Source organism: Manduca sexta, chromosome 16 (genome assembly GCF_014839805.1).
Source record: "Manduca sexta isolate Smith_Timp_Sample1 chromosome 16, JHU_Msex_v1.0, whole genome shotgun sequence".
Classification (NCBI taxonomy): domain Eukaryota; kingdom Metazoa; phylum Arthropoda; class Insecta; order Lepidoptera; family Sphingidae; genus Manduca; species Manduca sexta.
This window is the reverse complement of record NC_051130.1, coordinates 2,071,257-2,098,849: the sequence shown is the minus strand read 5'-3', so window position 1 is coordinate 2,098,849 and position 27,593 is coordinate 2,071,257. Positions and strand designations below refer to the sequence as shown.

Sequence of the window (27,593 nt, the reverse complement as noted above, 5' to 3'; positions counted from 1 at the left end):
GCTGTATTTAATCGCTCTAATACTACTCTCCTACACTTTGTTTGTTGATAAGTAACAAATTTCTATAAGAGGTGAAGAAAAAAGGGCGCTAAAATTAATAAATTTTACTGCACTTATTGACGATAATGGACAGCAATTAGCTCCTTTAATGTTGTTATGAATTAATACGAAACTTAATAAAACATCAAAACGGCCATCATTATATGCCATAGTTTGAAACTGTTATCTTTGGCTTGTTACATCTATTTAGATAATTTAAACAGCGTCTATTGGAGGTTGTTTTAAGACATTTTCTTTGATGGCTGTAAAGATCAACACGAGAACTATCAGTCTTACTTATAAAGTTTCGCAAAGCTATGCTTAGTTAAAACACAAATTTACTCGATAAGATGTAAGTCAAAACCCGCCATTTTTCCTCTTAATAAGGTTTAAACTAGGAAACCGGTGATGTTTTTGACAGCTATTTAAGCAATTCTTAACCACCTCTTAACGCTAAAACAAGTTTATAAGTAAGTCTGTATATTTACAAAGATATAGTCGAATAATTTGTCTCACTTCCTCTGATGTTAAATGTCACTTATCAAAAACATTGGGTAATTAATACAAAGTTTATTGGAACGCTGAATTTTACTTATATTTAGTGTTTATTGTTGCCCGTTTTTTGGTAGGACCAGGCCCCTTATACGCTAGAGCTCCTTTGAGTTTTTGGATGTCTAAGTTACCTTGGTATTAATACTAATGGAATGAATTGTAAAATTATTCTTTAAAACATTTTCGCTCATAGGCAATCACAATCGATCTTATTTTTTTCTACTTACAAATACAACAGCATAATTAAGGTTAACACAGAAAAAGTTCGTACATTTGTAACTGCTGAAAAAAGTAATAAAAACGTCGTATTTTGTGAGTACGTCTCATTAACAACTCCATTTCCTTAACATTAGTATTCACAGCGTTGTTTTTCCTTGAAAAATGGTTCAACTCCCGCGGAATCCACTGCTTCGGAACCAAGATAACTTTTTCGCTCCCTAAACTTGCCACCCCTACACTTTCATTCTAAATTTCGATTATGCGAACGCAAATACAATTTTGTCGCGCGTGCATCTATACTGCAGTTAAGTTATTTACGTTATATTTTCTCTATTCTAATTTAAAACATATTACCCAGGGATAAGGTATGTTTTCCTTTGCAAATATTTGTAAAGGAAGTATTTAATGATGCGATCCTGCAAAGTTAATTTTGCAGTTGTTTCAAATATTTTGTATGGTTTTTAAAGGTTTTTGGCGGTAAATGTAAGTTGGTGGTGGAGTATGGTATACGGACAGGTTGATGGATGGTTGCAGTCAGGGTTTCGTTTAAAGTTAATATTAGTGTACGCCTTTCTCGTGCTATTGGGGTACTTTACACTGTCTAAACAACATTTTTTTCTTTTTTTTTTAATATATTGCCTTATATACTTAGTAAGTGTAGGGCTGTATTCCAGATACAATGACTGATCTACATGAGGTTATCCCGTTCTCACACCCACCCCTGCTACTCCTGTAAGCCAGGATCAGCAGTTGCACGCATTTCATGACATCGAGCGCTGAAGCTTGCTGAGATTCGAATACTAATTAGTCTTAATCCGCAAAAAAAAATAAAAATACAAAGTAGTTGGAAATATATCTTTACACTTCATAATGAAGCGGTAGACAATATTTTTTTTTTAAACATAATCATTGTCATTTAACATAAGAAGAGCTGTTCGAATAAAATTGAAGGTCTTATCATGCTTATGACGATTTTTTTTATCTATTCAATTGCATTAGTTGGCTGCGATTAGTATTGCATGACTTTCATAATGTTGATACTAGATGGCGCTGTATTAATATTGGTATGCAAATGGCATGCATATTATATTCGATTAAGAGACGATATTGGTTCAAACGACGAATATAACCAAAACTTGGCGTTTCGATTGCCTAACGACGAAAATATTTAATTATATAAAACGTACAGAATAATTACAAATATCAATAGAAAGTTAAAATCTGGAAAATCCAAAAAGGTCCGCCAAAAGCTACTTGTCTCGTAGGGGACACACTGTAGTCGTTGCAATAAAATCACGTATCTCGACAACATGACATGACCGCTTCACTAATAAGATATTTGAATTTTTTTTTTATTACTTTTATAAAATATATATGTACGTCGTATAATTTCTAAAAAGGAAGAAATCATTGAAATCTGATGAAAAATCTATAACTTATAAGCCATTGAAGTTTGGTAGTAAGGGGAGTGTCAAAAAACAGAAACGAGCCGAAATACTTGCATTTGACGTCAGCGGGCATCATAATGCGTGCTAAAGAAATAGATGAAGCGCTATCCCCACTCCACGCCCAAAATTTGAAACACGTAGTAATATTTAAAATTTGAATTACTGCTTTAATTCTTATCGAATTTTAATGCTGTTTTCTCAGAAGGAATTCTTTTTTCTACTAATTGCGATTACATATTAAAAAATGCATAAAATGAAACATAATTAAATACCCTATTATATACATCATGTGCCAAAATTCCACTCGCCAAAATGAACGACTGGTTACTTACTGGTACACGGTCGCCATCCAGTAAAATATGTAAATATGCTCCAGCTAGATTTTCCCAAGACCTTATCTCAAATCACAGCAACTTCCAAAGGGAAAACAATGAGTTATAGTGTTGCCAGCTTACATTCGCCTCACGTTCCAGGGGAACAATAAATATTCCACGAGAACTTGTTTTCCATATGTAATTTTTTATATTTTCCCATTGAAAGTGAATTTTCCGGGTGTCGCGCGCGGCATTTTATTGTTTGCCATATAAATAGAACGTGATCAGGTGTTGGTGGAATGGAAATGCGTTTGTTGCTTTAAATTTTGAGGAAATATCGGTATGGTAGTTGAAGTATCCGCTTTGATAACGAAAATATATAGGAAATAATATTTGAGCTCTCTACATGACCGAATAAATCCCTGGCTCAATTTTATTTTATTATATAGGCACAGCAAAGTGATCCAACTGCACCTGATGGAATGGAGTGGGGTCCAATAGAATGTCGACTGACGAGAGACGATTACCCCTCGACAGTCGACACAATTATGCCGGCCTGTTGGAACCGGACATACACAGGCTGACCCTGGAACGCGACACACTTACGTGTGCCGCCATGGCGGGTTTTAATACCTTTGTTGTTTAATACAGTGGTTACTATCCTGGCGGATATAAAATATATCCTATCACCAACAAAACGTATACAAGCAAATGTCACAAATTGAATTATATACTTCTATCTCATAACTCTATGTAGTTTTCAGTAAAAATATCCAATAACCCCGAAACATAATTGAAGGGGTAATATAAACTAATATAAACTAGACTAATATAAACTTCGAAGGGTTTACTTTATGTTTGATGAAAAAAATGATATTGCGATTGAAGTTAATGTGTAAAGAGTTTTAAAGTTTTAATTTGGTTCAGCTTCTTTGGTGGTTGACTGTACATAATTATTCACACTATGATATCAAATCTATATCCATTTTATTTCTTATTAGTAATGATAAATTGAGAAAATATTCAAATAAAGCAGGAAAAAGTTCGCTGCAAAATCATTTTTCTTTTGCCCCGACCTGTCACCTACAGTAAGGTTTGACGGATTGTTCCCTGCCCACCCCCGAGATGGATGATGCATTAGCTTGTAATGGTATCGTAAGTTTCCGTGTCTGGGGAAATTAGTTCCTTAGTTCGTCTAATGATAGTTTTAAAACTATCGTCATTACCGATTACTGTAAGGGCCTTTGTCTATTAGTGTTTTATTACATACAAACGATTTTTTGTATTGTCTTCGATGGTAAATATTACGATAAATATAATAAGTATAACTTGAGACTGCCTCGATGGCGAAGTTGTAATTGTATATGATACGAGTACGACTAACGCGCTGTGGTCCTAGGTTCGAATCCCGGGTCAGGTCAAAATAATTGTAACTGGGTTTTTCCATCTTAAAAATTACTCAGTTGCAGCTCGGAGTCAGGAAATTGGTGGTGTGATACGCCCTTGCCTCGGAAAGGACATAAAGCTGTTGGTCCTATGCCTGATCTCAAACCGGTCATGTCGGATTGCCGTCTCACTGAACTATGTAAATCAAGGAACAGAGAGTGCACCTGTGTATTGTGCACACACTTGTGCACCATAATATCTCCTGTGTACTTGTCTACTACGTTGACATTGGCCGCCGTGGCCAAAATTCGGGTAGGAAGGAATCAATCATAATAAATTGATAGCCCTTAATACCAACCAATACCAACGATTGCAGTATTTCTGAGCAGTTAGAATTGTGTCGGCTTGGTCCTCTGAATTGAAACCGTTTAACCTCTAATAGAACATTATCAGAACGTGGGACATTTTGTATGTTGTTGCATGATTAATAAAATATAAGTTACCACTGTCGATAATTTTGTTACTAATACCCAAAAGAATTTCGCGAACCTAATTGACTGCGTAATTCTGACACCATGGTCGCAAATGATTTACGACCAAGCACCTGCGTATCATTTATCTTAACCCATCTTTATTACCAACCATAATTGCGATATTCAGCCTAAAAATACGCTCAATTTGTGTATTCGGTGCACGTATCCCATCACACGGTCGGTGTCACGCGACCCGCCCGGTTCGGCGTCTCGAACGCGGCGTTCGCTTAATGTATGGATTAGCGCCCTAAGGCCCTAAAGATTTATTAACATCGGGAATTTTTTAATAGTTGTGTGTACGTGTGAATTCCAGTGGCTTTTTTAAGGTGATGTTTGAAGTTAGTGGTGTTTTTGCATAATATAGCTTTAGAATCACAATGGAAAGCCTGTATGTTTGTTTGTCAGTTTTCTATGGAATTCGATATTGTGTGATGAATACCCAGACCTCTAATTTTTAGTACGTACAAGAAATTTCGGTTTCCGAATAGCATTTTTTAAATGCTGGGAGTCCTATGCACAATACGAGCCTAAATAGAAAACCAAAATAATATAAACTTTTTACTTGAGGGGGACTATTATTTATACGAAATTACATATTCAAATTTGAACTACGAATATTTTCGTTCAAGTGAGCGAAAATGTATGATTAAGGATAGTAAACATTACCTGCCAGCCAGGATATACCTACAGGAAGCACCAACACACGCACCGATGTATTCAAAACAACCCGAAATAATTGTACTGGAATGATGTCATTAAATTCTATAACATTTGATATCAAGGAAGGTCATTCTAAAGAGCATTTATTATCTAAACTATAGAGTTGTTCATGACTGGCGAGAACATAATTACATTCGACATGCCTTATTACACCTTGCGACAAATCATCAACTTATTACATTACCACTTCCATCTACAGCTCCATCTTGGGTTTCAAACCTTAACTCGTCAGAAATAGAGGTGATCCAATCCGCACATATTATTATGTTCCATAATAACCTGTTATTTGTATAACTAAAAAAAATATACAAAGATATAATGAGGAGAAGGCTCGAGGCTGAAGCCAGAAGGGTGCTGAAGTCGCGATGGTCAACCGGCTGATATTGGTGGTCGTGGTGGTGTTCATCACCGATTCGGTGATGGGAACTGCTGAGGTGATGAGCCATGTTACGGCGCATTTTGGGAAGGCGTTAGAGGAGTGTCGGGAAGAGGTGAGAATTCCAATATACATAGAAGAATAGAAAGATTGGCATAATTAAAAAAAATATTCAAGTAACGACATTAACGAGAAGATTGGTAAAGAGGTTACGAAAAAGTATAGACGATTATCATCAATAATTACCTACAAGAATGGAAGAATGGTCAGGGGTATTTTCCGTATTAGATGTATTTGTTTTTTTTAATATTAAATGTTAGCTATTACGTTTTTTTTTATAATTTTAATCATTGAGATAAGATTGCAACAATTTGCCTCATTAAGCTGGTCTTCTATATCCTACTGCAATAGTCTTATCGTGTCCACAGCAACTACCTTCGTGGAATAACCATGGCATCTTCAATAAAAAAAAAAAAACAACTTTTACCCTAAGATACCCTAAAATCAATAGGATATCTAATCTAAGAAAATTACCCTTCAGGCTGTTCTAAATCTCATGGCATAACTAACACCACACGTTTAGTCAGGACTGCCAGTGGAGGTGATGGATGAGTTCAAACACTTCTGGCGCGAGGATTTCGAGGTGGTGCACCGCGAGCTGGGCTGCGCCATCATCTGTATGTCCAACAAGTTCGAGCTGCTGCAGGATGATACACGCATCCATCACGTCAACATGCATGATTATATCAAGAGCTTCCCCAACGGTCAGTTTTAATTTTCATAAGGTACTATATTATAGGAATAATGTTAGTACTGGTTTATCCCACCACTAGCCGTGGACCTCTTGTACTACTGAGATCATAATTCCACCTGCCTTATCCTAATTTAGAACTTAAAACAAAACAGATTTGGCTTTGTTTTAATTATCGCCCGATTATCTGATATCAACGCCTCTCAGTAAGATCCAGTAACGGGCCAATGGTATAAGACAAAAGTTTCATAAGGTGTTCTCCGAACTAACATTCGAACCCAGATCCAAACTAGACTATGGAAATGACTACTAAGGCCGTCACATAATATTATATTTTAAGATAATTTAAGCCTTAATATACCACGCTAATGCGAGTTGGTACACTTCATATACCTTCAAAATTCTTAAATTCTGTTTTCCTTCACCGTTACACTGAGCAATAAACGGACATAACTTTAAAAGTTAAAGCCATTGTGAGGCATCTAGAAGTAAACATACTACCACTTATTTTAGGCCAAGTACTATCAGAGAAGATGGTTCAGCTAATTCACAACTGCGAGAAGCAATACGACGACATCGCGGACGATTGTGACCGCGTGGTTAAGGTTGCAGCCTGCTTCAAGAAGGATGCGAAGAAGGAAGGAATTGCTCCAGAAGTGGCCATGATAGAAGCTGTCATCGAGAAGTACTAACCACAACGCATTTGGACACTGATTTAAGTTAAGCATGGCATGAAAAAAGTAAAAAAAAAATATATCACAATTTGAGTAAATGATTTATGTTTTCAATTTGTTTTTATTTGTGATCAGTTTGTTATTTTACAATAGGAAGTGCTGAAGATGTGATTCATATATTTAACTTCGATTGCAATAATATTATTATTATAAAATTAAGTTTTGAGTCTCGTTTTTTTAAGAATCTTAACCTTTGATAAATCATACAAAAGTAGTTTTAAAACTACTTTTATAATCTGATGCCTTCCGAGACACAAATCGCGAAACACATATTTTTTTGTAAATAATGGGGCGTCTCGTTGAATATCATACGCTTACGCCTTTATACCTGAAGAGGTAGGCAGAAGTGCAACTAGTGCATTCGTAGTTCATCGTGCGTATCATTAAACCCCATGTATGATATTAGCCTGCCAATACTTCAGGTACATTTTCGAATCATGAGCAACTCGAGCATAGGTTAACCTCTGATAACTTCTCTATCACAGAACCTGCGCAATGCGTATGATAAAGAGAAAACTAAACCTTATATGTAGATCGTAAGTAGCATAGCACGGCAAATTTGAAACATAAATATATTAAAGAATGCAAATCTCGTGAAAAAATCTTGAAAATAATAATACATACTGTAACAGACCATGAAACTCACTTGGCCTAGGCCCATGATTTCATAATACCGGTCGAAGTATTCTAAACAATTTGAGACAAAAACGAAAAAAATATATAATAATAATATCAGCCGTGTCTTATATACTGTCCCACTGTTGGATACGGGCCTCATCTACTACTGAGAGGGATTATGCCTTAGTCCACCACGCTGGCCTAGTGCGGATTAGTAGATTTCACACACCCTCAAAATTCCTATAATTTCTCAAGTATGCAATTATGCAGGTTTCCTCGTGATGTTTTCTTCATCGTGTTAGTGGTTAAGTATTCTCAGATCAAGAATATCAAGAACAATTACGTACGTGACGTATAAACGTCACAAACTAAATCATATAATCGATTTAAATGAAGTCACCTCAACCGCACCCCACAAATGTTACTAACCCCTCTATAAACAAAAGAGACGCTTCAGGCATACAATAATTAATGTGAGAAACAAATGTCTAAAACAGACAGTCAATATTATGAAAATATAATATATTGACTTCACTACATAATGATATTCTTTAACTTTGTTTTATTTCTCTTACTTTGTTTTAGGGCCCGTCTACGCTATAAATTTTCGAATGCAAGTCCAAATAAATTTACCCTCCTATTTAATCACAATAGCAGTGGTATATGTTTGCGATCGGGCAGGGGCGCTGTTAACCCTTGAATTTAGTACACGTTGAAATATTAACGCCTGCTGTAGAAGCACGCGGAAAACTGGCTAACCTCTCGTGGCTAACTGATGACGCCGGCAAGAGGATATAATATATTATTTGCACCCAATTGATAAGAAATCACTATACTCATTTATTTATTTCGAGAGTTTACAACAGAGAACACACATTACATTACTCATGGATATAATGCGTCATAGTTCATGAGTCGTGGTACTGGGTGAGCTAGTGTCCTTTCACTAATGAATAACGTTTGAGATATTACGATTCTAGTTATCCAACATTTGCTGGTGATAGAATATAGCGTCGCCCGCGTCAGCACTCGGCGCCACCTACCACTGTTCCGCCTTCAAACACCGCGAACAAATATTCTAAGGTTTGCGTCCTTGTCACGGGCCATACGATTGCTTAATACTAAGTATATCTCAGAACTTGGATATATATAAATATAATTGCTAAATATAAATAAAAAAATATATTGCGTAAAAAAAATAAGGATGCATCATTACTATATAGTATTCGTTTGCTCCAATTGTACTTCCTTGTAACGTAGCTTACAGTTTCGAATATACAGAACAAAGTATACAATGTGACTAATAAAAACACTGTGATTAGTTTATGTATTAACACGAGTAGTATTTTGATAATTTCGCTGGATTTTTGTTCAGAGAAGTCCCGACAGTTGACGTAAACAGGAAATAATTGGTTTCCCCAAGGAAATCGAAAGCAGGACGTAAAAACAAATCTAAATATGCACTGTGATCGACGAAACGAAGATTATTGGGAAGAGTTACAGCTATCGAAATGGGATAACTGAAGACCTCTGCCCCATCGAGGCGATACATAACCTTGATGATGTTTAATGAAGTCGAAGCTGAAGGAAACCTAGTTGTATAAACTATTTAATGATAGACAAAAATAATTTATCAATACAGTCTACTTACAATTTGTTGGCATATCATCTCACTGAAAAGGATGCTCAAGAATTAACATCGGCGGAATTTCAAGTATCAATTCAAGAAGACGGACCACTTAAGCCAGGAAACTTGACTTTGTTTAACGATGCTGGGCTTTACGATTACTCTATGCAATCTCAGAAAAAATAATACAGGCAAAAATTTATTAAACAAATAAATTCCACTCGGACGAAATCGTTTCTATAATTAAAGAATAATCTATAGGCTTGACTACATTACACCTATTGTCAGCACAGAGAGTAATTACAGCAGCAGGTGACGAAGAACATCTAATTAATTCCAATGACCAATTCAAATCGGAAAACAACTAATTAAACAAACATGTATCATCACGCCTCGAGTAATTAAAAGTGGTATATAAAGATGCACTAACACTCCAGAAAAGTATTCGAGTAAGCTTCTAGTAACTAGTAACTACCGAAATGAAGGTCGCTGTGGTGGCAATAGTTGTATATTTGGCAGTTGGCAATGTGGATTCTTCTCCAGATGTTATGAAGAACCTTTGCCTGAATTTCGGGAAGGCTCTAGATGAATGTAAGGCGGAGGTATGGTTTTGCTGTTGGTGTATTTATTCTGTTTTTTAAATTGCTGTTCTGACCAGGTGTCATAATTATCCAATGAGACACTATGTTTTCTTGTTGTTAGTGTAGTATATTTGTCATGATGAATGAACTTATGAACGAATGGATGAAGAAAGAATCTGGGCGAGTCACTCTCAAGCTTGCCGCTATTAGGAAAGAGCTATGTCCTGCACTAGAGTTGTAAATCTGTTAATGTATTGATTGCCTTCAAGACTTTCGAATTCCTTTGATCGCCATTATATTTTAAGTATACATACTATAATTAATTTAAATAAGTTCCGTTATTTTTAAGTTATCAATACCCTGTGTATCCGCAGATGAATCTAAGTGACTCAATAAAAGACGACTTCGCTAACTTCTGGGTTGAGGGTTATGAGGTCAGCAACAGGGATACGGGCTGTGCCATCTTGTGCCTCTCCAAAAAGCTGGATATGATCGACCCTGACGGAAAACTGCACCACGGCAACGCCATGGAATTCGCGAAGAAACATGGCGCCGGTTAGTTGAAATGATATTCTGTAGCCATTTTTAAAGTGTTATCTCGAAGTTATATTTCATGTAGTCATGTAGATGCTGAGTAAAATCTAGTTCAAGATTCAAATTTTCCATGTAGCCTATCTTTCCGCAGCGAGGAAACTGTTTTTGAGATTTATGAGATCTGGTGATAGCCGATCTGGCCCTCAAAATTGGTGTGTTCGATCACTTCTCAATTATGCTCCGTAAGACCGATGAAACTTACATAACCGTTCCACTTACCCCCCAAGCCATGGTAGCGATAATGCGTTTATACCCGCAAATAAAGATCCATATACTAACAGATAAGTTTTTTAACCAGACGAAGCAATGGCGAAGCAACTATTGGACATAGTCCACAACTGCGAAAACTCTACGCCACCCAACGATGACGCCTGCCTGAAGACCCTGGACATCGCCAAATGCTTCAAGAAGGAGATCCACAAGTTGAACTGGGCCCCCAACATGGACCTAGTAGTCGGCGAGGTCCTCGCTGAAGTTTAGAAAGCAGGCTCTGTGATAATGTACAGTAATTTAAAGCTGCTTTTGGATTGGAAGGTTTAGCTTTAAACTACAGCAACTTTAATGCATTAGAAATTGCTGTACGTCATCTTCAATCGAATTCTATTAAGATAAAAAAAACTCATTTTGTTAAAGTAGCAGTTCATTATATCAATATCCATTATAAAAGACGTCATATCAATCCAATAAGGTCTGGATTGGTCAATGTAGCATTTAATTTTCTAAACGTTTTGGTTTCTGAACCGTTATTTTAACAAAGGAAAACTTATTTGCTCAACGGACTATGATTTAAAATATTCTTTTTGAGATACTACACGGAGTATAACTACACCTTTTATTCATAAACTAATTATGGAAAAGAGGTTCGACTACTAATAAGTGCGTTTAATACGAATTTTAAGTGCATAATATGAACCTTCGCAATACGCAAAGTGCAGAATAGTTATACGCCGTGTGCTAGCTATTTACTATATGTATATTTATTGTTTCTCTTTTATTTTATATTTCTTCAAGGGAAGGGCTAAATATGTTCCTAAAATGTATTATATTTACATTAATAAAGCATTCTTGAAAAATCTTTTTTTGTATGTCAATATCACCCCCTATAGCATATAACCTTTTATAGCAAAATGTCATTGTTTTATACCTCTGCCAACTCCTTAAAGGGAAATGGCGTGATGCTGTTTTGAATTATGTATGTATAAATCTTACCCGAGATATCTTTTTTATGGAACCAAAAACAGATCTTGTCAATTTTATCTCTAGCTTTTTTGCAAACGGTACTTATGGAAAACAAATAAAAAAGTTAACATATCGAAAGTCTATCGCTAGGATATGTCATTCGTATACATAACGTTAGCGTTAACGATTGTAGAAAGACATCTTCGTTATGTCCGTGATGTCACATCTATCTTATGCGAGAGTTATATTGAAAATAAATAGTAATTTAAGATTTACAGAGCATTATTAAAAGAAATATTTAATTTTACTTTATAATTTGTATAGGGCGCAGTGCCTTATCCAGTATCACATTTTTGTATCTTTTTTTTTTCATAAAAAAAAATCTAGCCCATGCGTAAAACATATTAAAAATACGAAGAAACTTTAAATTCGTTACTATCGTAAATCAAAACTATTTATTATAATTATAATGTGAGAAAACTACTTAAAATAAAAATACGCTATATTTTTGTAACATTCGTGCCTAAGTCAAATGGAATTAACATTTTTATTTCAAAATTAAGTTTTTTTTTTAAGGTAAACACTGACCTAACAATTAGGCTTAGTTTAAAGGTACTTCCACACGATAATGCCTAGACCGAGTTTCGTCCCTAGTGAGTTGATACATTATAAATGTTCCTCAAAAAGTAACCAGTATAGGATTATTTTGTTGTCTGTCTGTAAAGACTATTATTCTAAGGAACGCGTAGTGGTATCAAGATGAAAAATATATCAAATACTCAGGTCTATAGTCTATTTCAGCTGTAAAAAAAATCAAATATTGTCAGTCAACGCAATCGAAAGATACGGTCATTTATGTTGCATATTATTTTTTGCTTTGTATGACGAGACGTGCTTGCCGTTCGCCTGATGGTAAGCGATACGACCGCTCATAAACAGTGGAAACACCAACACCTTGAATTATGAAGTATTGTGTAGTATTCCACTGCACTCACCATACTGAGACATGAGATGTTAGGTCTTATTATGTCCAGTAGTTACACTGGCTACAATGTGTCAAATTTGTGATTTGACTAGAAATCAAAACCTATAAATATAAACTATAAGGTACTTATCGTTGACCTGGAATCATAAAATTTGGCAGGAAGCAATATCTGGAAAAGGTAAATATGCAATTTAATAACAAAAAAGACAATTTATATTGTCACACTCGCACTTGTCCAGTTTTTTTTTTCAACAAAAACCTCATTTTGGAGCCTGCTTAAATTTTCAATCATAGGAGATTTAATATTTATTCTACTATATTTATTATATGAGATTTATTAATTATTTTATTTTAATTTATATAACTTCATAATACGGACTACTTGTACTCTATTAGGTCAAGTTAATTTCCCATACTAGAATATAATAATTCCACTGTATTTGTAATGTTGGCAGTTCTAGTGTGATGAACATTTCAGTTGTAACATAAGGCCCTAACTGAAAAATTATTTATTACATAAAATTTTATAAACATCCCAAATATTGCATTACCTGCCATTGAATTTCAACACACAACATAACTTTAAATAATACAGACTTGAAAAGTATTTTCAGATCACCGCATATTATCTTAATTAAAAAGAAAATGACTACATTTTTTAATTAACAAACAGTAATTACTTTCCCGTAATGAAATAATACATGAACATTTTCTCGTGTTTATATTTTGTTTTTAAACTAACTTCATTATAGTAACAGTTCGTATTCCATTTTCAAATAAAATTATAAATTTATACACTGTATTAAAATGTTTATCTTTAAATTATATTATCTATATTTTAATCACGTGTAAAACATGAAAGAAGCAGGAGTACGTTTTAAAATATTACTGTTTCTTATTTTTCCTGTGGTCACGGGCAACTTCAAAGGGAAACAAATCATGAGAAGTGTTGCCGAAACATTTGGTCGGACTGTTTTTGAGTGTCAAAATGAGGTACTTGTAACTTTTAATTTTATTATTGTCATTGAAGAAATTAGCGTTAAGGGTGACGAGGACAAATTAAAACACATTTATTTTTATTTTCTATTTGACATAAGGATCATAAATATAACCATTATGTCAAATAGAAAATAAAAATAAATGTAAATACGTATGTTAATGAAATTCGGAACATTTCCTATTCATTAAGCTAAATAAATTTCTATTTTGTCTTTACCTAATTTCTTTGTTATTCCTTTAAATGACGAGACAAGCTTGATGTTCGCCTAATGATAAGCGATACGAATGCCCATAAACAGTAGAAACATCATCCAACACCCTGAATTAAAAGTGTTTGGTATTCCACTACGCTCGCCATCCTGAGACATGAGATATTAGGTCATACGTAAACTTACTTATGTAAACATGAATAATATCTCTTTTGTCATAATTTATTATCTTTCATTTTTTATTGACTTAAATAACATTTTGGCATTCTAGATGAAGTTTGGTTCTGGGATTCTAAATGATATATTTAGATATTGGCATGAAGGTCAACCTTTAGAAGATAGAGATTTGGGCTGCATATTCAGATGTATTCTACTTAAGCTGGAACTTGTGAATGACAATGGCAGACTCATTGATGCTAATGCAGATGGATTCTTCCAAGCTAATGGCGCTGGTAAATAGAAATCTATTAATTTCAATCACTATTAGTTATGAATAAATAATCCTAACCTTTATCCACGATCCGACCGTAAGAATAAACCAATCAAAATAAGTAATTCGAAATTCAAAAAAACTTCGTTTTGATTGGTCCATTTTCACGAAGGATCGAAAATGGCGATTGGGATCGTTTAATGTAAATGGGTATATGTGATCTCTCATTTCGAATGTTTGACAATCATCTTATTCCATTTCTTAGAGCAAATAGGGTAACGAATTGTTTTATATTTTCTTTACTATTATCAAATATTTACGTTATATAAATTACTAGCGACCCGCCCCGGCTTCGAACGGGTGCAATGCTGATACTAAATACACTACAGAAAAACTATGAACGTTGTATATAAAAACATAGCGGCCCGCTCTGGCTTCGCACGGGTATAACATAACAAAATAACAGTATTTCTCCACTATTTAATGGATGTTATTATTATACATATAAACCTTCCTCTTGAATCACTCTATCTATTAAAAAACCGCATCAAAATCCGTTGCGTAGTTTTAAAGATTTAAGCACACATAGGGACAGAGAAAGCGACTTTGTTTTATACTATGTAGTGATAACACAGAAGAAATTTAAATCCGGTGGAAGGGGTAACTTCTGTCACTGGAATTTTTATCAAATGAAATTAATTATTGATTGGCATTCTCAGAATCTATCGCTGAAATTGACAAAATCGCAACGCTCATATTATAGTACATTAACTAGCTTTTGCTCGCGGCTTCGCCCGCGTGACGGAGTTTTCCGGGATAAAAGTTCTGCTATATATTTTCCCGGGATCTAAACTAGCCAATAACTTTCATAGGGTCTTAAACAATCTCCATACCAAATTTCATTAAAATCTGTTCCGTAGATTTCGAAAAAATCGATAGCAAAGAGACAGACAGAAAATTTGTTTTATAATATGTATAGATTACTAATAATGATTGGTTTATTTTCTATCTCGAGATAGTTATTAAGTAGGTACTATATTAACGAATTTAATTTTTTTTAGATGAAAGCATGACAAAACATTTGATAGAACTGTACCATTCTTGTTATCAAACCATGAGGTTTCCCCAGGATGACTGCATGCTGATTCTGGAAATAGGCAAGTGCTGTAGGGAAGGCGTGAGGAACGCGCATTGGACGCCCGGATCCAAATAATTCATGATTATATAACCGATTTTATTATTAAATAAACAGTACCAAGAGATTCCACATTTCTTTTTACCATACTTTTTTTTTATTTTGTTGTATGATGAGACGAGCTTGCCGTTCGCCTGATGATAAGTGATACCACCGCCCATAAACAGTAGAAACACCATCTAACACCATGAATTACAAAGTATTGTTTGGTATTCCACTACGCTCGCCATCAAGACATGAGATGTTAAGTCTTATTATGTCCAGTAGTTACACTGGCTACAATGTCCTGCAAACCGGAATAAAACAGTGACTACACACTGCTTAGCGGCAGAAATAGACATTGCGGTAGTACCTACTCAGGCGGACTCTCACATATGAGTGACCTACCACCAGTAAACTACTGACTACTTTGTTAGCCTACCAAGGGCCAGCTTATACAAACACATCGGACTTTTAGGTGGGCGTTTTAGGCGCTTACAACCCGTGAAGATTAAGCTAGCATGCTGAGGGCAACCCACAACCGGGTTACGAACCTTGGCTCAGAACGGTCACTGAGAGAGGATGAGACATAAACAATTATGGAGAGATATTCCATGTGCGTTTTGAATATCTATCTATACTAATTACTATTATGTAAAGCTATAGTTTGTTTGTTTGAACTCGCTAGTCTCAGGAACTACTGGTTCAATTGAAAAATTATTTCAGTGTTGGATAGCCCATTTATCGAGGAAGGCTATAGGCTACATCAAATCACGCTATGACACAATTTATACTCCAATACGGCATTTTCTGACAGAAGAATTTAATATCACTATATGTCAAGTAAAAATCGAAGAGAGATCTAGAGATCAAACTTAATAGCTCAGTCTTGTTTAAAGAAAAAAAGACGTTTATTATTGGGAACAATAATAACAATTTTAACTAATAATAATTATGATTAAAGAACATAAAAAATAAATAAAACTGATGTAAATTCTAATGATTGAACCAATAATAGGTCCCCATTCAGTTATATGCTGCAGTAATACTGCAGCGCTGGTTTTCATTGGCAATCCCAGATGACATCAGACATGACAAGAGTCCAGTCGGCAGATAAGTATATAATAAAACAGTATATATGTAACAAACTAGCTGACCCGACAGACGTTGTCCCGTCTTAACTATGAATTTGCAGCGCGTATTCTGTCCATCGCTGACAGTTATTTCAAACAATTGACAGTTATATAAAATTATTATTTTCGTTAAGTTTTCTTAAATTTTCTAATTTTCCGCGCAATTTTTTGATTTTTTTCTTTCATAAGAACTTTCTCCTAACAATAACAAATACAACAAAAAAAGAGTGGAATGGGTCCAGCCGTTCACGCGTGATGGCGTGACCAAGGGAAATAGGGATTCATTTTTACATATACAGATAAAATGTTTATTACATTTCTTTAATTAATTCATCAAAATTTAAATTCGTGTAATTGAATTATGCTTGTTAATTGCTGAATATACTTACATTGTTATGCAGACCGCGTGAGTCGTCACTTACTACTAAATATCATTTGATTTTACACTTCAAAGACAATAATTACAGCTTCGCAAAAGTAATTATACATTACTTGTAAATACGTGGTTGTCTCCAACACCATAGTTGAGAACAATTAACTTCTATATAAAGTGGTGGGGAACTCGAAGAATGTCCAATTTGTAAGATGATTTTAGTTGCTTTGTATTATTGTTTGTTGCTTTGCTTTGTATTAGAAGTATAAAAGTGGATTCTCTTGAAAAAAAACCGTAAATATAATGTAATTAATGCTAGAATTTGTTCTTTGATTAGTCTAAAAAAGAGTTAAAATAAAATATCTTTCATAGTGTATTATTTTTTTCATTAATTGTAAATAGCAACTGAATCAAATGCCAGGTATTTATTTACTAATCTATCACCATTTTTTTTAAGTCTAATACAAATTAATGGACACGTTTTTAGAAATCGGAGCCTCGTGAAAGATGGCAGTTATACCAATTTTCACAGTATTGTTAATGATGACTGCAGTGAAAGAAATAGCGCCTTCTTCCGACGCTATGAGGCATATTGCAAACGGCTTCCTTAAAGTCTTGGATCAGTGTAAACATGAGGTATATAAAACTAAACAAATCAATCAAAATTATTTTAGTTCAATGGGCCAAATTCGCGTAAACTTCAGAAATAATTGTAATAAAACTATTTTTCGGATTTTATCTTGGTTTATATATATTATGATTTTCTCCCGACGTTTCGAAGACTTTGCAGCCTTCATGATCACGGGACAATTGGGGTGTTGATCTCCGAAAAAACCGCGATAAAATTCGAAAAATAGTTTTATTTCAACATCTAACATTCGCGCAAACACAAGGAATGAGCATTCAAAAATCATTATGATTTTAAAATTTCCACCTAATCCACACACTAATAAAGTTGCAATTTCAGCTAGGCCTCACCGATCAAATTGTAGTTGACCTGTATCAGTTCTGGAAACTGCAATATGCACTTTTGAACCGTGATACAGGGTGTGCCATAATCTGTATGAGCAAAAAACTGGATCTGTTAGACGGAACTGGACGCATGCACCACGGGAACACCCAGGAGTTTGCCGTAAGCCATGGCGCCAGTAGGTTTTTATTTGTTTTTTTTTTTTTATTTTTTGAATGACGAGACGAGCTTGCCGTTCGCTTGATAGTAAGCGATACAATCACCCAGAAACAGTAGAAACACCATCCGACACCTTGAATTACAAAGTATTGTTTGGTATTTCACTGCGATCGCCATCCTGAGACGTGAGATGTTAAGTCTCCTTATATCCAGTTACACTGGCTACAATTTCCTTGAAACCGGAACACAACAGTGACTACACACTGTTGCTTGGCGGCAGAAATAGACATTGCGGTGGTACCAATCAGGCGAGCTCTCACATATGAGAGACCTGCCACCAGTAACATTTACCAGTTTCATTAAAATTATCTAGTATTAATTAGATATTGTAACTTTGACTTTGCGGATGAACGACACCTCAGTCCCCCCCGTGACCATGAAGGCTGCAAAGTCTTCGAAACGTCGGGAGAAAAATAAAATACAAAAAACCGCGATAGAATCCGGAAAATTAGTTTAATTTTTATGTCTAACATTCGCGTAAACATAAGAAATCATTATAGAATTAATTTCTGTATGAAAGTAGAAGAATAGTAAATACTTGGATAAAAGTGCGACATCACTTTAATATACCAAAGATCTATTACCTTTTTTATACAAGTACGGCAAAGTGATTGATTAAGAATGAAGTATATTCGTATCCGCCCGGATATCCACAACCTTACACAATGTTTACCACAAGGTGTAGAACTCGCCATACCGGCCCATGTAAGTGTGTCGCGTTCTGAAATCACCCTGTGCATATCTTTTAATAATAAATAATAATAATATCAGCCCTGTAATATATACTGTCCCACTGTTGAGCACGGGCCTCCTCTACTACTGAGAGGGATCAGGCCTTAGTTCACCACGCTAGCCTAGTGCGAATTGCAGACTTCACACACCCTCGAAAATTCCTATAGATAATTTCTCAGGTATACAGGTTTCCTCACGATGTTTTCCTTTACCGTGAAAGCAAGCGATAATTCACAAAGAATACACACATAATTTTTAGAAATAGCCCGAGGTGTGTGCTCTTGGAATTTGAACCTGCGGACATTCGTCTCAGTAGTTCGTTCCACAACCAACTAGGCTATCGCCGCTTTATATATCTTTTAAACAGTCGGCATAATCATATCAACTGAGAGGGAAACATTTCTCGTCAATCGACGTTCATGGATTCTAAACCTTACTCCACTCACTATCAGGTGCATTTTTTCGTGTATAAAAAATAAATAACTTTTAGCTGACGAGGTAGCATCCAAAGTGGTGGTGATCATCCGTGACTGCGAGAAACAGCAGGAAGGCGAGCAGGACGACTGTGTTCGGGTCCTGGAGGTGGCCAAGTGCTTCCGCACTGCTATCCACGAGCTGAACTGGGCTCCGAACATGGAAGTCGTCGTCGACGAACTCCTCACTGAGATATGATGGATGAAGTTAAAAAATATTAGATTATAGAGCTGTTAATAAAATCTTTTACAAATAAGTGAATATTATTTTAGTTAACCTTTTCTCTCGTTATTAAATGGTTATTTTTATTTATCAAACTGGTTTGCAAACAGCGCTGATTATGAAAAATAATCATCATTAAACGGCCTGCCTCGGTGGCGTAGTTGTATTGCATGTCCGGTACAATAGCGCTCTGAGGTCCTGGGTTCGAATCCCGGGTCGGGCAAAGTGATATTTGGATTTTTCTGCTCAGTATCAGCCCGGAGTCTGGAATTTGTGCCCGATATGGCGATAGGCTCGCCCCCTATCACATCATGGGACGGAACATACTTGGCGAAAAGTGAGTGCCCTAGTTGCGCCTCTGCATACCCCTTCGGGGATAAAATGCGTGATGTTATGTATGTATGTATGTATGTATCATCATTAAAGAAAAAAAAAACACTTTTATACAAAAATATGATATATTTAAAGTACATATATAAGCGGTTATATTTTAGCACACTGAACACTTATTAGTAAGTATCTTAGACTTTCATATTTTATTTTTTCAGGGATATTGCTTTTTATTAAATATTCTAGCACTTATTAATAATTACCTAATAACATGTCTATAAAATATTTTTGAGATAGAAAAGTGCGAGAAAACAAATACATATTAATTGAAACTCCAACATAATAACCGAACTCTTTCAATAAATTGCTAAATCACATCCACTCAAAATGTTCATTAAGACAAGACATTTTCAAAGGCTCATTAATTCAAGTGCCGTAGCTTCGTCCCTTTGTGCTTAGACGATGCAATCAGTCCAACAGAGCTCAAGGTAATTTACACAGTTGTATCGGTCCATCGCAGTTCGATTACCGGGGGAGGCTTCGATTGTGCTGTCGGGGCTAACGGCTAGATACGGCTAGAATTATTGCAGCACTACGTACAGGTGTGCAGTGTAGCTTGGAATGTAGTGGGGCGTTGAAGTTTGGAGTTTGCTCTGCAGCCAAACATTTCAAATGATATAGGTTGTGTACTTATTAAATTATACACATAAATAAATATTTTATATCGAAATCAGACTCGTTTTCTCCTTTTATTGCGGTTTTTTATATTATATTTTGTTGAAGTTTCGAAGACTTTGCAGCCTTCATGGTTATGGACTGAGGTATTGGCCGTCCGGATGTTGTATATTTATAAATGAAAACTATTTTTAACATAGGTTTTGAATCAAAGATAAACATCAAATATGTTTCTTAGATACAAACATTGCTATACATAATATTTAAAAACGGTCATACGAAATATGTGATTTTACGCAAAATTTTTCAAATGGTCTTAAATTAAATTCATTTCTAACTCGTATACCTGCAATTCTTTGTGTATTCCAATAGTCGTCATATTCTATAGACTGGCCAATAATCCTTAATCGGCTTTCTAGTTTAAAATACAGCTCCACTAACGAAGCCTTAATTGCTTCCTGGCCCATAAAAATCGTAGATACAACGGCAAGACTATACGTCCTGCAGTGATTTCCACATGGTTAAGTTAACCGTTAGGGTTAGTGTTAACTGTGGTATGGGCAGATTATAAGTTACCATCTTACTTTTAACTTGGAAGTTTTTCGACCATTCGATTAAGCAGATTGTTTAATACACAAAGATCATTATAAATCTTCTTATTTTACTTATATAAGCGAATGGATTTGAATAACTTAGGGCACAGTTACCACTTAGCGATCAACTTGTTTTTCTGCCATACAATTGAATAATAATAAAATTCTGTTGGAAAATAAACAATTATGAATTAAATCGTCGATAAGGAACATTTTCCTTAATTAATTTATTGAATACTAACTTTTACTCGCGGCTTCGCCCGCGTGAAAGTATTCTGGGATAATAGTCCCGCTATATATTTTCCGGGATAGAATGCCTATAATATTCCCTGAGTCTTAAACTATCTCCATACCAAATTTCATAAAAATCCGTTCAGCAGATTTTGGGAAAATCGATCACATAGACAGATAGCTTTTGAGAACTTTGTTTTATAATATATAGATTTTTAGATTAACTATTTCCACAAATACCAAACTTATTTTCGTTCAAATATTTTTATTCATTTTCAAAAAGAGAGACATTCAGACTACACTACGGGGCCCAAAATAAAGCTGTATAAATGTTAAATCACGTACGCAACAATGTAAAGGAGACAAAGCCGACACGCACGCGCCGACACCTGCGCTCGGCTATTATTGTAACGACGTTTACTCTTATTGTTTACGTCTGGGTGCGAAAGGATTTGAATTTGGGTTTGGGGAATATGACCCCCCAAGTGTTTTGTGTTTTTTTGTAGGGAAATTTTGAAAGAGTAAATACTATAATGTGTGGTACTGGAGAATAACTTGTACAGTACTGGTTTTCAGATTTTGCTTGCAATACGCTATTTATATAATTCGTATTATAATTCACATTATAACAGTTTTGTGTTTTTTTATGGAAGTTGCATTTAAAAGATATACCAACAATAATTCTTTCATACTTCATCTAGATAAAGATTACTTGCTACCAACAAGTAAACAATAATTTACATCTAACCTTACTACTCATATTAAACTTAATATAAGTCCCCCATATTCAACCCTTACTCCGTCCCTGCCCCTCAAGGGGTGTGATAAGAGAATGGTAGTTTTTTCCTTATTTATTTTCGTGTTTGGAAAATCTTCGTATAGATTGTTACAGACGCAGGTGCTTTTTATTTTATTATCGGATTTTATTTTTTTATTTGGCTCTATTTTGGCAAATAAGGTAGAAGGGACGGCAGTTATGATTTATATATATTTATTATAGGCTGCCTCTGTAACTTTTTTTCTGTCTGTGTTTGTGTTTGATAATAATCGCACTTGCACGGGGAAACCCCTAAACCGATTTTGATGAAATTTCGTATAGAGTAAGTTCAGACCCTAATAATAGAAATAGGGTACTTTTAAGCTCAGATAATCAACAAAGGAACATTTACTCGGGAGGGCTATTCACGCGGGTGGAGACGCGAGCGAAACTTAGTCGCCTTTAATTTTTTAAGAAACTCGAAGTGTTTTATCACTCTACCTACATTTAAAAATAGTCAGTAATAGTGCACAAACTATTTGAAATTGGCGAAATCGATAGTCAATTTCTGTAAATAAAAAATAAAGGCTAAAATAAACAACTGTAATATGTTCGTTTTATTTATATTCCATCACCAAATAAAACATTAATGCTAGCTGACGAGTATTCAGAGGAACATAGTATAGTATAATCAAATATCCATAGTTAATGCCAAGTCATTTTAAGCATAGATTTGATAGAAATTTATGACCATTTTAAGAATACAATGTCATTTAAATAAAAAAGAGGTATTAATATTTATAAAGAAAAAAAATTAAATTCTTCTATTTTCAAATTAGTTTTTTTTTTTAATTCTTGATTAATAAAACTTTTATGTGCATTAGTCTAAAGAAGAAAAAAAGGCATTGCCTGGAATAAGTAATTAACAATACAGTCTGAGCTGCTACACAGAGGTCATAATCTCTTCCAAAACGACTTCCATGGCCGGTGCCCACTTCAGCTCATGGATCTTGGTGCGGAAGCACTTAGCCATTTCCAACGCGCGGTTGCAAACATCCTCGACGCTCTGGTGCTTAGCCTCGCATTCACGTAGTATCGTGACCAACTGCTGGGCAGTGTCGTCGTCTAAAGAAATTAAATTAGATTAAAGAAATATCTCCGAAGACGTAATAGAAGCCGGTTGGGTAAAAAGCGTGTTCTGTTCCAACAGTGGGACCAATGTTTGTGTCTTCTACAAATGTTTGTTTCAAATCTGTGTGATGCATAAGAACCGTAGATGTAAAATAAAAATGATAGTTTCGAATAGAAAAAATCTTAAATGCAGCAATATCACCCTTTCAATCAGAAATGACCAAAACAATCAGAAATAAAATCAGGTTTTATTGGTAATATTTTGGATTTGGATTTTTAGCACAATTTTGGTAGTTGTAAAGTGAAGTATGTTGTTTTCTTTATTAATGCAATGTCAAAATTATACTGTATATCACACATACTTAACTCTGTGCTTGATGTATTTATTTAGTATTGTTTTTCGATTAGATGCCAAATATACAATATACTATGTTGCCTTCTTGTTCTATTGATAGCGTATTTTCTTTTTTTATATGAGCACGGCAAAGTGATGGTAAGTGGAATGGGGTCGACTGACGAGAGTTGATTATCCCTCGGCAGTCGACACAATTATGGCGGCCTGTTGGGACCTGATTACACAGGCTGATCCCAGCACGCAACACACTTACGTGGGCAACTTTGAAGGATTTTAGACACACCTTATGTACTATGGTCATCATCCGGGCGGATATAAAATATATTCTACCACCAGCAAGAATATGAACTACCGTTACAGATGAGATAAGCAGCGACAGCCTAGTTGCTTGTGAAACGGACTGCCGAGACGAATGTCCGCAGGTTCAAATCCCAAGGGCACACACCTCTATCTTTTCTAAATAATTATGTGTGTATTCTTTGTGAATTATCGCTTGCTATAAAGGTCGTGAGGAAACCTGCATACCTGCGAAATTCTCTGTTAGGAATTTTTGAGGGTGTGTGTAGTTTACCAACCCGCATTAGGCCAGCGTGGTGGACTAAGGCCTATTCCCTCTCAGTAGTAGAGGAGGCCCGTGCCCAACAGTGGGACAGTATATAATACAGAGCTGATATATAGAGATGAGGGTTCGTATTTCTGGTCGGAAAACAGTATGCGCGGATTTTGCATTATTTGTCCTTGCTTTTATAATTGTGGATGTTTACCATGACGATCGCTGAATACCAAACAGCTCAACAGCACATTTTTGGCTGACAATAAAAAAAAACAAAAGAGATTTTATCCAACGAACTCTAATACAGTATACGTACCAGCCCCATGTGTTTTAGCGAACGCATGCGCATTGCCATGATGCATCGTCAGTTGGTCGTTGATAAGATCGTGTTTGACCGCCATACAGATCACCATGCAGCCGAAATCTCTATTCAGGAGATCATAGTCTTCGCGCCAGTAATTGTAGAAATCTTGGATTATGTGATCACCGACTGATAGCTGAAAATAATAACCTTTTCATCATAGTTCAAAATATTATGGGTCTTATTCAGTTTCTTCTGAGTCACCAGGCGCCCAGAATGTTTATGTCACAAAGTTTTGAATGGTACCATAATATATATATTTCTTTAATGCTTTCAATGACGAGACGAGCTTGTAGTTCACCTGATGGTAAACGATACGACCGCCTATAAACAGTAGAAACACCATCCAACACCTTTAATTACAAAAAAAATTTTGCTATTCCACTGCGCTCGCCATCCTGAGACATGAGATGTTAAGTCTTATTATTTCCAGTAGTTACACTGGCTACAATGTTGAAAACCAGAACAGTGACTACACACTACTGCTTGGCAGCGGGAATAGACATTGCGGTGGTACTCACCCAGACGGACTTTCACATATGAGAGACCTACAACCATTTTAAAGGCTATTGTGTCGATAGTCATAAGGCGAGTGGTAAGCTTGTCTCGCTATTCATTTACCAAAAAAACATCTGATCTTCGTTCATACCATTCGCACAACTCGTCACCGCAGTTGTGTTCATTCCTATCTGGAAGCGTACCGTTCCCGAACGGTTCCAGCGTTCTTTTCACCACGTACGTGTAAGCTCTGGAATGAACTACGTCGGTGTTCCCTGAGCGCTATGACTTGTCCTTCAAACAAGGCTTAAAGAGTATTGTCCCTAGGGTAGGCAGCGGCTTGTCTGTCCGTGGCATCGCCGAGTCCATGAGCAGCGGTGGCTTACCATCAGGCAGGCCGCTAGCTCGTCTACCTATACTGGCACATAAAAAAAAAATAAAAAAACTTACTTCAGTTTTACATGTCTGCAAAACCTTGCTGAAGCCAACAGACATCTGCTTTAGAACCTCTTGAGATGCAGAGACCACCTCCATTGTTAATACTGCGATAGTCACCAACAAGAAACACCATTTTGTGGATACCATAGTGGTAGTTGAGCCTAAAATGTTCATCTTACTCATAGTGGTAGGTTTATATTGTGGTTTAAATTAGGTTGTGTTCACACTGGTGTTTTTAACTGCTGAGAAAAAACGTTGCGGTTTTATGGCTCAGTGATTTTGGCTTGGTGCTAGTGTTAGATCTAATATGTCTGTGTAGATAGCAGAGCGGTGTTCATTTTCTATCGTATTCCAATTTGAAAATAGAACAGTCGATGTCATTACTGGTAATTTTTTGTGTATCTCATTCAGTTGTACAGAGAATAGCAAGAATTTCAACGTTTAAAAATCGCTATTGCGAATCTATGCTGCAACAAATTACATCCTTTTAATTACAGATCTGTTTTGAACGACATTAATAATATGCGATCAAGTGTTTCATTCTCACTTATACAATGTCATGGTTTTCACCCATTCATTAAACATCAATCATCGTTGATATGTATTTCTTAATTGATGCTGTGAGATCACAGTGCGAATGCTGTTTTAACCGACTTTACAAAAAGAGGTGTCCAGCTTTATAAATTTATTTACATTAAAATTCCTATGATATTGCTCCTGTTTCTGGATAAAGGTAAACCATTAACTGACCAACTTATTTTGGTTAAATATTTGGAGAAAATACAGAATTAACTGTTTGCCTTTCCGTCTCAAGTCCTTTCCCGAAATTAAACTCCAACTATACTTATCTATTTGGAGGAATTTGGAAGGTGTGTGAAGTCTACCAATCCGCTCTAGGCCAGTGTGGTGGACTAAGGCCTAATCCCTCTCAGTAGTAGAGGAGGCCCGTGCTCAGCAGTGGGACAGTATATAATACAGGGCTGATATTATTATTATTATTATAATACCAAAAAATCTCACTTTATTATTTGATGAAATTAGATCGGTATTTTACACACCTTTAGCACCGTTTACCTGCCAAAGCCACGGTAACCCAAACTTCATAATGGACCATCGTTCTTACCTGTGTTGGGAGCATGCGCTGACAAACTTTCAGCTTTTATAATATAACGAAGGTCTGGGGTTCACGGGCTCTTACTCTATTAAGACTTAATTTATTTTCGTGTATCAAGATCAGTAAAGGAGTTACATTTATAACCACAGTTAATTTACCGGTCGGCCGACACGACAATGTGTTTAGCAGCGCATTAACTCAAAGGGCTTTGCGTTTACTTTGACAGCGTGCAAGGGTCCGTTGTAACACGACTTTATCACAATAAGGTCTTTATGTTATATATTATAGAAAAATAATAAGCAAACAAGTTCTGTAAAAATATCATTAAAATAGGGAGCTCTCCTCAGCAAAACTGCGCGCTAATTGTATTTTAGAAGTAATCTACATGAAATTTATTAAACATATAGAAAAAAAATATTTTAACTTTCATATTTTCATAATGGTTACTTATGTTAACGCGAATGTTAGACATTAAAATAAACCTAATTTGTAGTATATATAATATGTATAAAGTCCGCCTTCTGATTACGAAGGCAGTCTTCAAAACGTCGGGAAAAAAATATAATATAATACTGCGATAAAATCTGCAAAATAGTTTTATTTTAATTTTATAGTTGAATTTTTTTTTATAAAGTAGATATTGTGTCATTAATTTCACAATAAAAATGCACATAAATTGTTGATTCCGTGCATTTTCTCCCAAAATACACATCATTTTAATTTACAACCAATACTATTTTCTTACCGGAGAGTCTTAAGGAATATGGCAGTAATTCATATATCAAATATTGCAATAAACAAGAGTGTGAGCATATTGGGAAAATGACGTCATCTCTTTCTTTCACGTGCATTGTAATTCCAGATGACGTCACGTGCCTGTATTGCGCCTATTTGCTGTTCCTTGACACTAAATTTTAAAAGCACTTTCATTTTTTTTACCAGAAATTAATCATTATTTCTTTGTTA

The 27,593-nt window shown here is 35.4% G+C and overlaps 6 protein-coding genes across 10 annotated transcripts in view; 5 read left to right on the top strand and 1 right to left on the bottom strand.

Moving 5' to 3' along the window:
• The window catches only part of LOC115444103 (protein prickle), a 423,151-nt gene that overhangs the window by 163,745 nt on the left and 231,813 nt on the right, over window positions 1–27,593 (top strand). The window lies entirely within an intron of this gene.
• Window positions 5,379–7,126, top strand: LOC115444102 (general odorant-binding protein 2-like). The gene is made up of 3 exons (XM_030169751.2): window positions 5,379–5,702; window positions 6,171–6,351; window positions 6,852–7,126. Exons 1-3 carry the CDS (start codon window positions 5,577–5,579, stop codon window positions 7,028–7,030), a joined length of 486 nt encoding a protein of 161 aa, XP_030025611.1. The 5' UTR covers window positions 5,379–5,576; the 3' UTR covers window positions 7,031–7,126.
• LOC115444100 (pheromone-binding protein-like) lies at window positions 9,740–11,569 on the top strand. Its single transcript, XM_030169750.1, has 3 exons — window positions 9,740–9,919; window positions 10,273–10,453; window positions 10,791–11,569. The coding sequence occupies exons 1-3, from the start codon at window positions 9,797–9,799 to the stop codon at window positions 10,970–10,972; spliced, it is 486 nt and encodes a 161-aa protein (XP_030025610.1). The 5' UTR covers window positions 9,740–9,796; the 3' UTR covers window positions 10,973–11,569.
• On the top strand, window positions 13,432–15,539 carry LOC115444111 (pheromone-binding protein-like). Its single transcript, XM_030169762.1, has 3 exons — window positions 13,432–13,649; window positions 14,136–14,316; window positions 15,356–15,539. The coding sequence occupies exons 1-3, from the start codon at window positions 13,512–13,514 to the stop codon at window positions 15,505–15,507; spliced, it is 471 nt and encodes a 156-aa protein (XP_030025622.1). The 5' UTR covers window positions 13,432–13,511; the 3' UTR covers window positions 15,508–15,539.
• LOC115444094 (general odorant-binding protein 1) lies at window positions 17,173–19,625 on the top strand. Of its 3 annotated transcripts, none has more exons than XM_030169744.1 (4): window positions 17,173–17,279; window positions 17,462–17,610; window positions 17,942–18,122; window positions 19,386–19,625. In XM_030169744.1, exons 2-4 carry the CDS (start codon window positions 17,482–17,484, stop codon window positions 19,565–19,567), a joined length of 492 nt encoding a protein of 163 aa, XP_030025604.1. In that variant the 5' UTR covers window positions 17,173–17,279; window positions 17,462–17,481; the 3' UTR covers window positions 19,568–19,625. The 3 variants fall into 3 exon arrangements, with proteins under 3 accessions (XP_030025604.1, XP_030025605.1, XP_037295266.1); XM_030169745.1 differs by having other exon boundaries at window positions 17,189–17,268; window positions 19,386–19,619; XM_037439369.1 differs by lacking the exon at window positions 17,173–17,279 and adding an exon at window positions 17,375–17,395 and having other exon boundaries at window positions 19,386–19,575.
• LOC115444110 (general odorant-binding protein 1) lies at window positions 22,767–25,677 on the bottom strand. The gene is made up of 3 exons (XM_030169760.2): window positions 25,526–25,677; window positions 24,533–24,713; window positions 22,767–23,302 (listed from the first exon to the last, which is right to left on the bottom strand). The coding sequence occupies exons 1-3, from the start codon at window positions 25,658–25,660 to the stop codon at window positions 23,121–23,123; spliced, it is 498 nt and encodes a 165-aa protein (XP_030025620.1). The 5' UTR covers window positions 25,661–25,677; the 3' UTR covers window positions 22,767–23,120.

What these genes read in the sequence shown, in the direction of transcription:
- LOC115444100 (XM_030169750.1), top strand. Translation starts at nt 9,797, where the DNA reads ATGAAGGTCGCTGTGGTGGCAATAGTTGTATATTTGGCAGTTGGCAAT. An exon ending in TAGATGAATGTAAGGCGGAG is followed by an intron (nt 9,920 to 10,272) that starts GTATGGTTTTGC and finishes GTGTATCCGCAG; the next exon opens with ATGAATCTAAGTGACTCAAT. An exon ending in CGCGAAGAAACATGGCGCCG is followed by an intron (nt 10,454 to 10,790) that starts GTTAGTTGAAAT and finishes TTTTTTAACCAG; the next exon opens with ACGAAGCAATGGCGAAGCAA.
- LOC115444111 (XM_030169762.1), top strand. Translation starts at nt 13,512, where the DNA reads ATGAAAGAAGCAGGAGTACGTTTTAAAATATTACTGTTTCTTATTTTT. An exon ending in TTTTTGAGTGTCAAAATGAG is followed by an intron (nt 13,650 to 14,135) that starts GTACTTGTAACT and finishes TTGGCATTCTAG; the next exon opens with ATGAAGTTTGGTTCTGGGAT. An exon ending in CTTCCAAGCTAATGGCGCTG is followed by an intron (nt 14,317 to 15,355) that starts GTAAATAGAAAT and finishes AATTTTTTTTAG; the next exon opens with ATGAAAGCATGACAAAACAT.
- LOC115444110 (XM_030169760.2), bottom strand. Translation starts at nt 25,660, where the DNA reads ATGGTATCCACAAAATGGTGTTTCTTGTTGGTGACTATCGCAGTATTA. An exon ending in TGCAGACATGTAAAACTGAA is followed by an intron (nt 24,714 to 25,525) that starts GTAAGTTTTTTT and finishes TATTATTTTCAG; the next exon opens with CTATCAGTCGGTGATCACAT. An exon ending in CGCTAAAACACATGGGGCTG is followed by an intron (nt 23,303 to 24,532) that starts GTACGTATACTG and finishes TAATTTCTTTAG; the next exon opens with ACGACGACACTGCCCAGCAG.
- LOC115444102 (XM_030169751.2), top strand. Translation starts at nt 5,577, where the DNA reads ATGGTCAACCGGCTGATATTGGTGGTCGTGGTGGTGTTCATCACCGAT. An exon ending in TAGAGGAGTGTCGGGAAGAG is followed by an intron (nt 5,703 to 6,170) that starts GTGAGAATTCCA and finishes CCACACGTTTAG; the next exon opens with TCAGGACTGCCAGTGGAGGT. An exon ending in TATCAAGAGCTTCCCCAACG is followed by an intron (nt 6,352 to 6,851) that starts GTCAGTTTTAAT and finishes CACTTATTTTAG; the next exon opens with GCCAAGTACTATCAGAGAAG.
- LOC115444094 (XM_030169744.1), top strand. Translation starts at nt 17,482, where the DNA reads ATGGCAGTTATACCAATTTTCACAGTATTGTTAATGATGACTGCAGTG. An exon ending in TGGATCAGTGTAAACATGAG is followed by an intron (nt 17,611 to 17,941) that starts GTATATAAAACT and finishes TTGCAATTTCAG; the next exon opens with CTAGGCCTCACCGATCAAAT. An exon ending in TGCCGTAAGCCATGGCGCCA is followed by an intron (nt 18,123 to 19,385) that starts GTAGGTTTTTAT and finishes AATAACTTTTAG; the next exon opens with CTGACGAGGTAGCATCCAAA.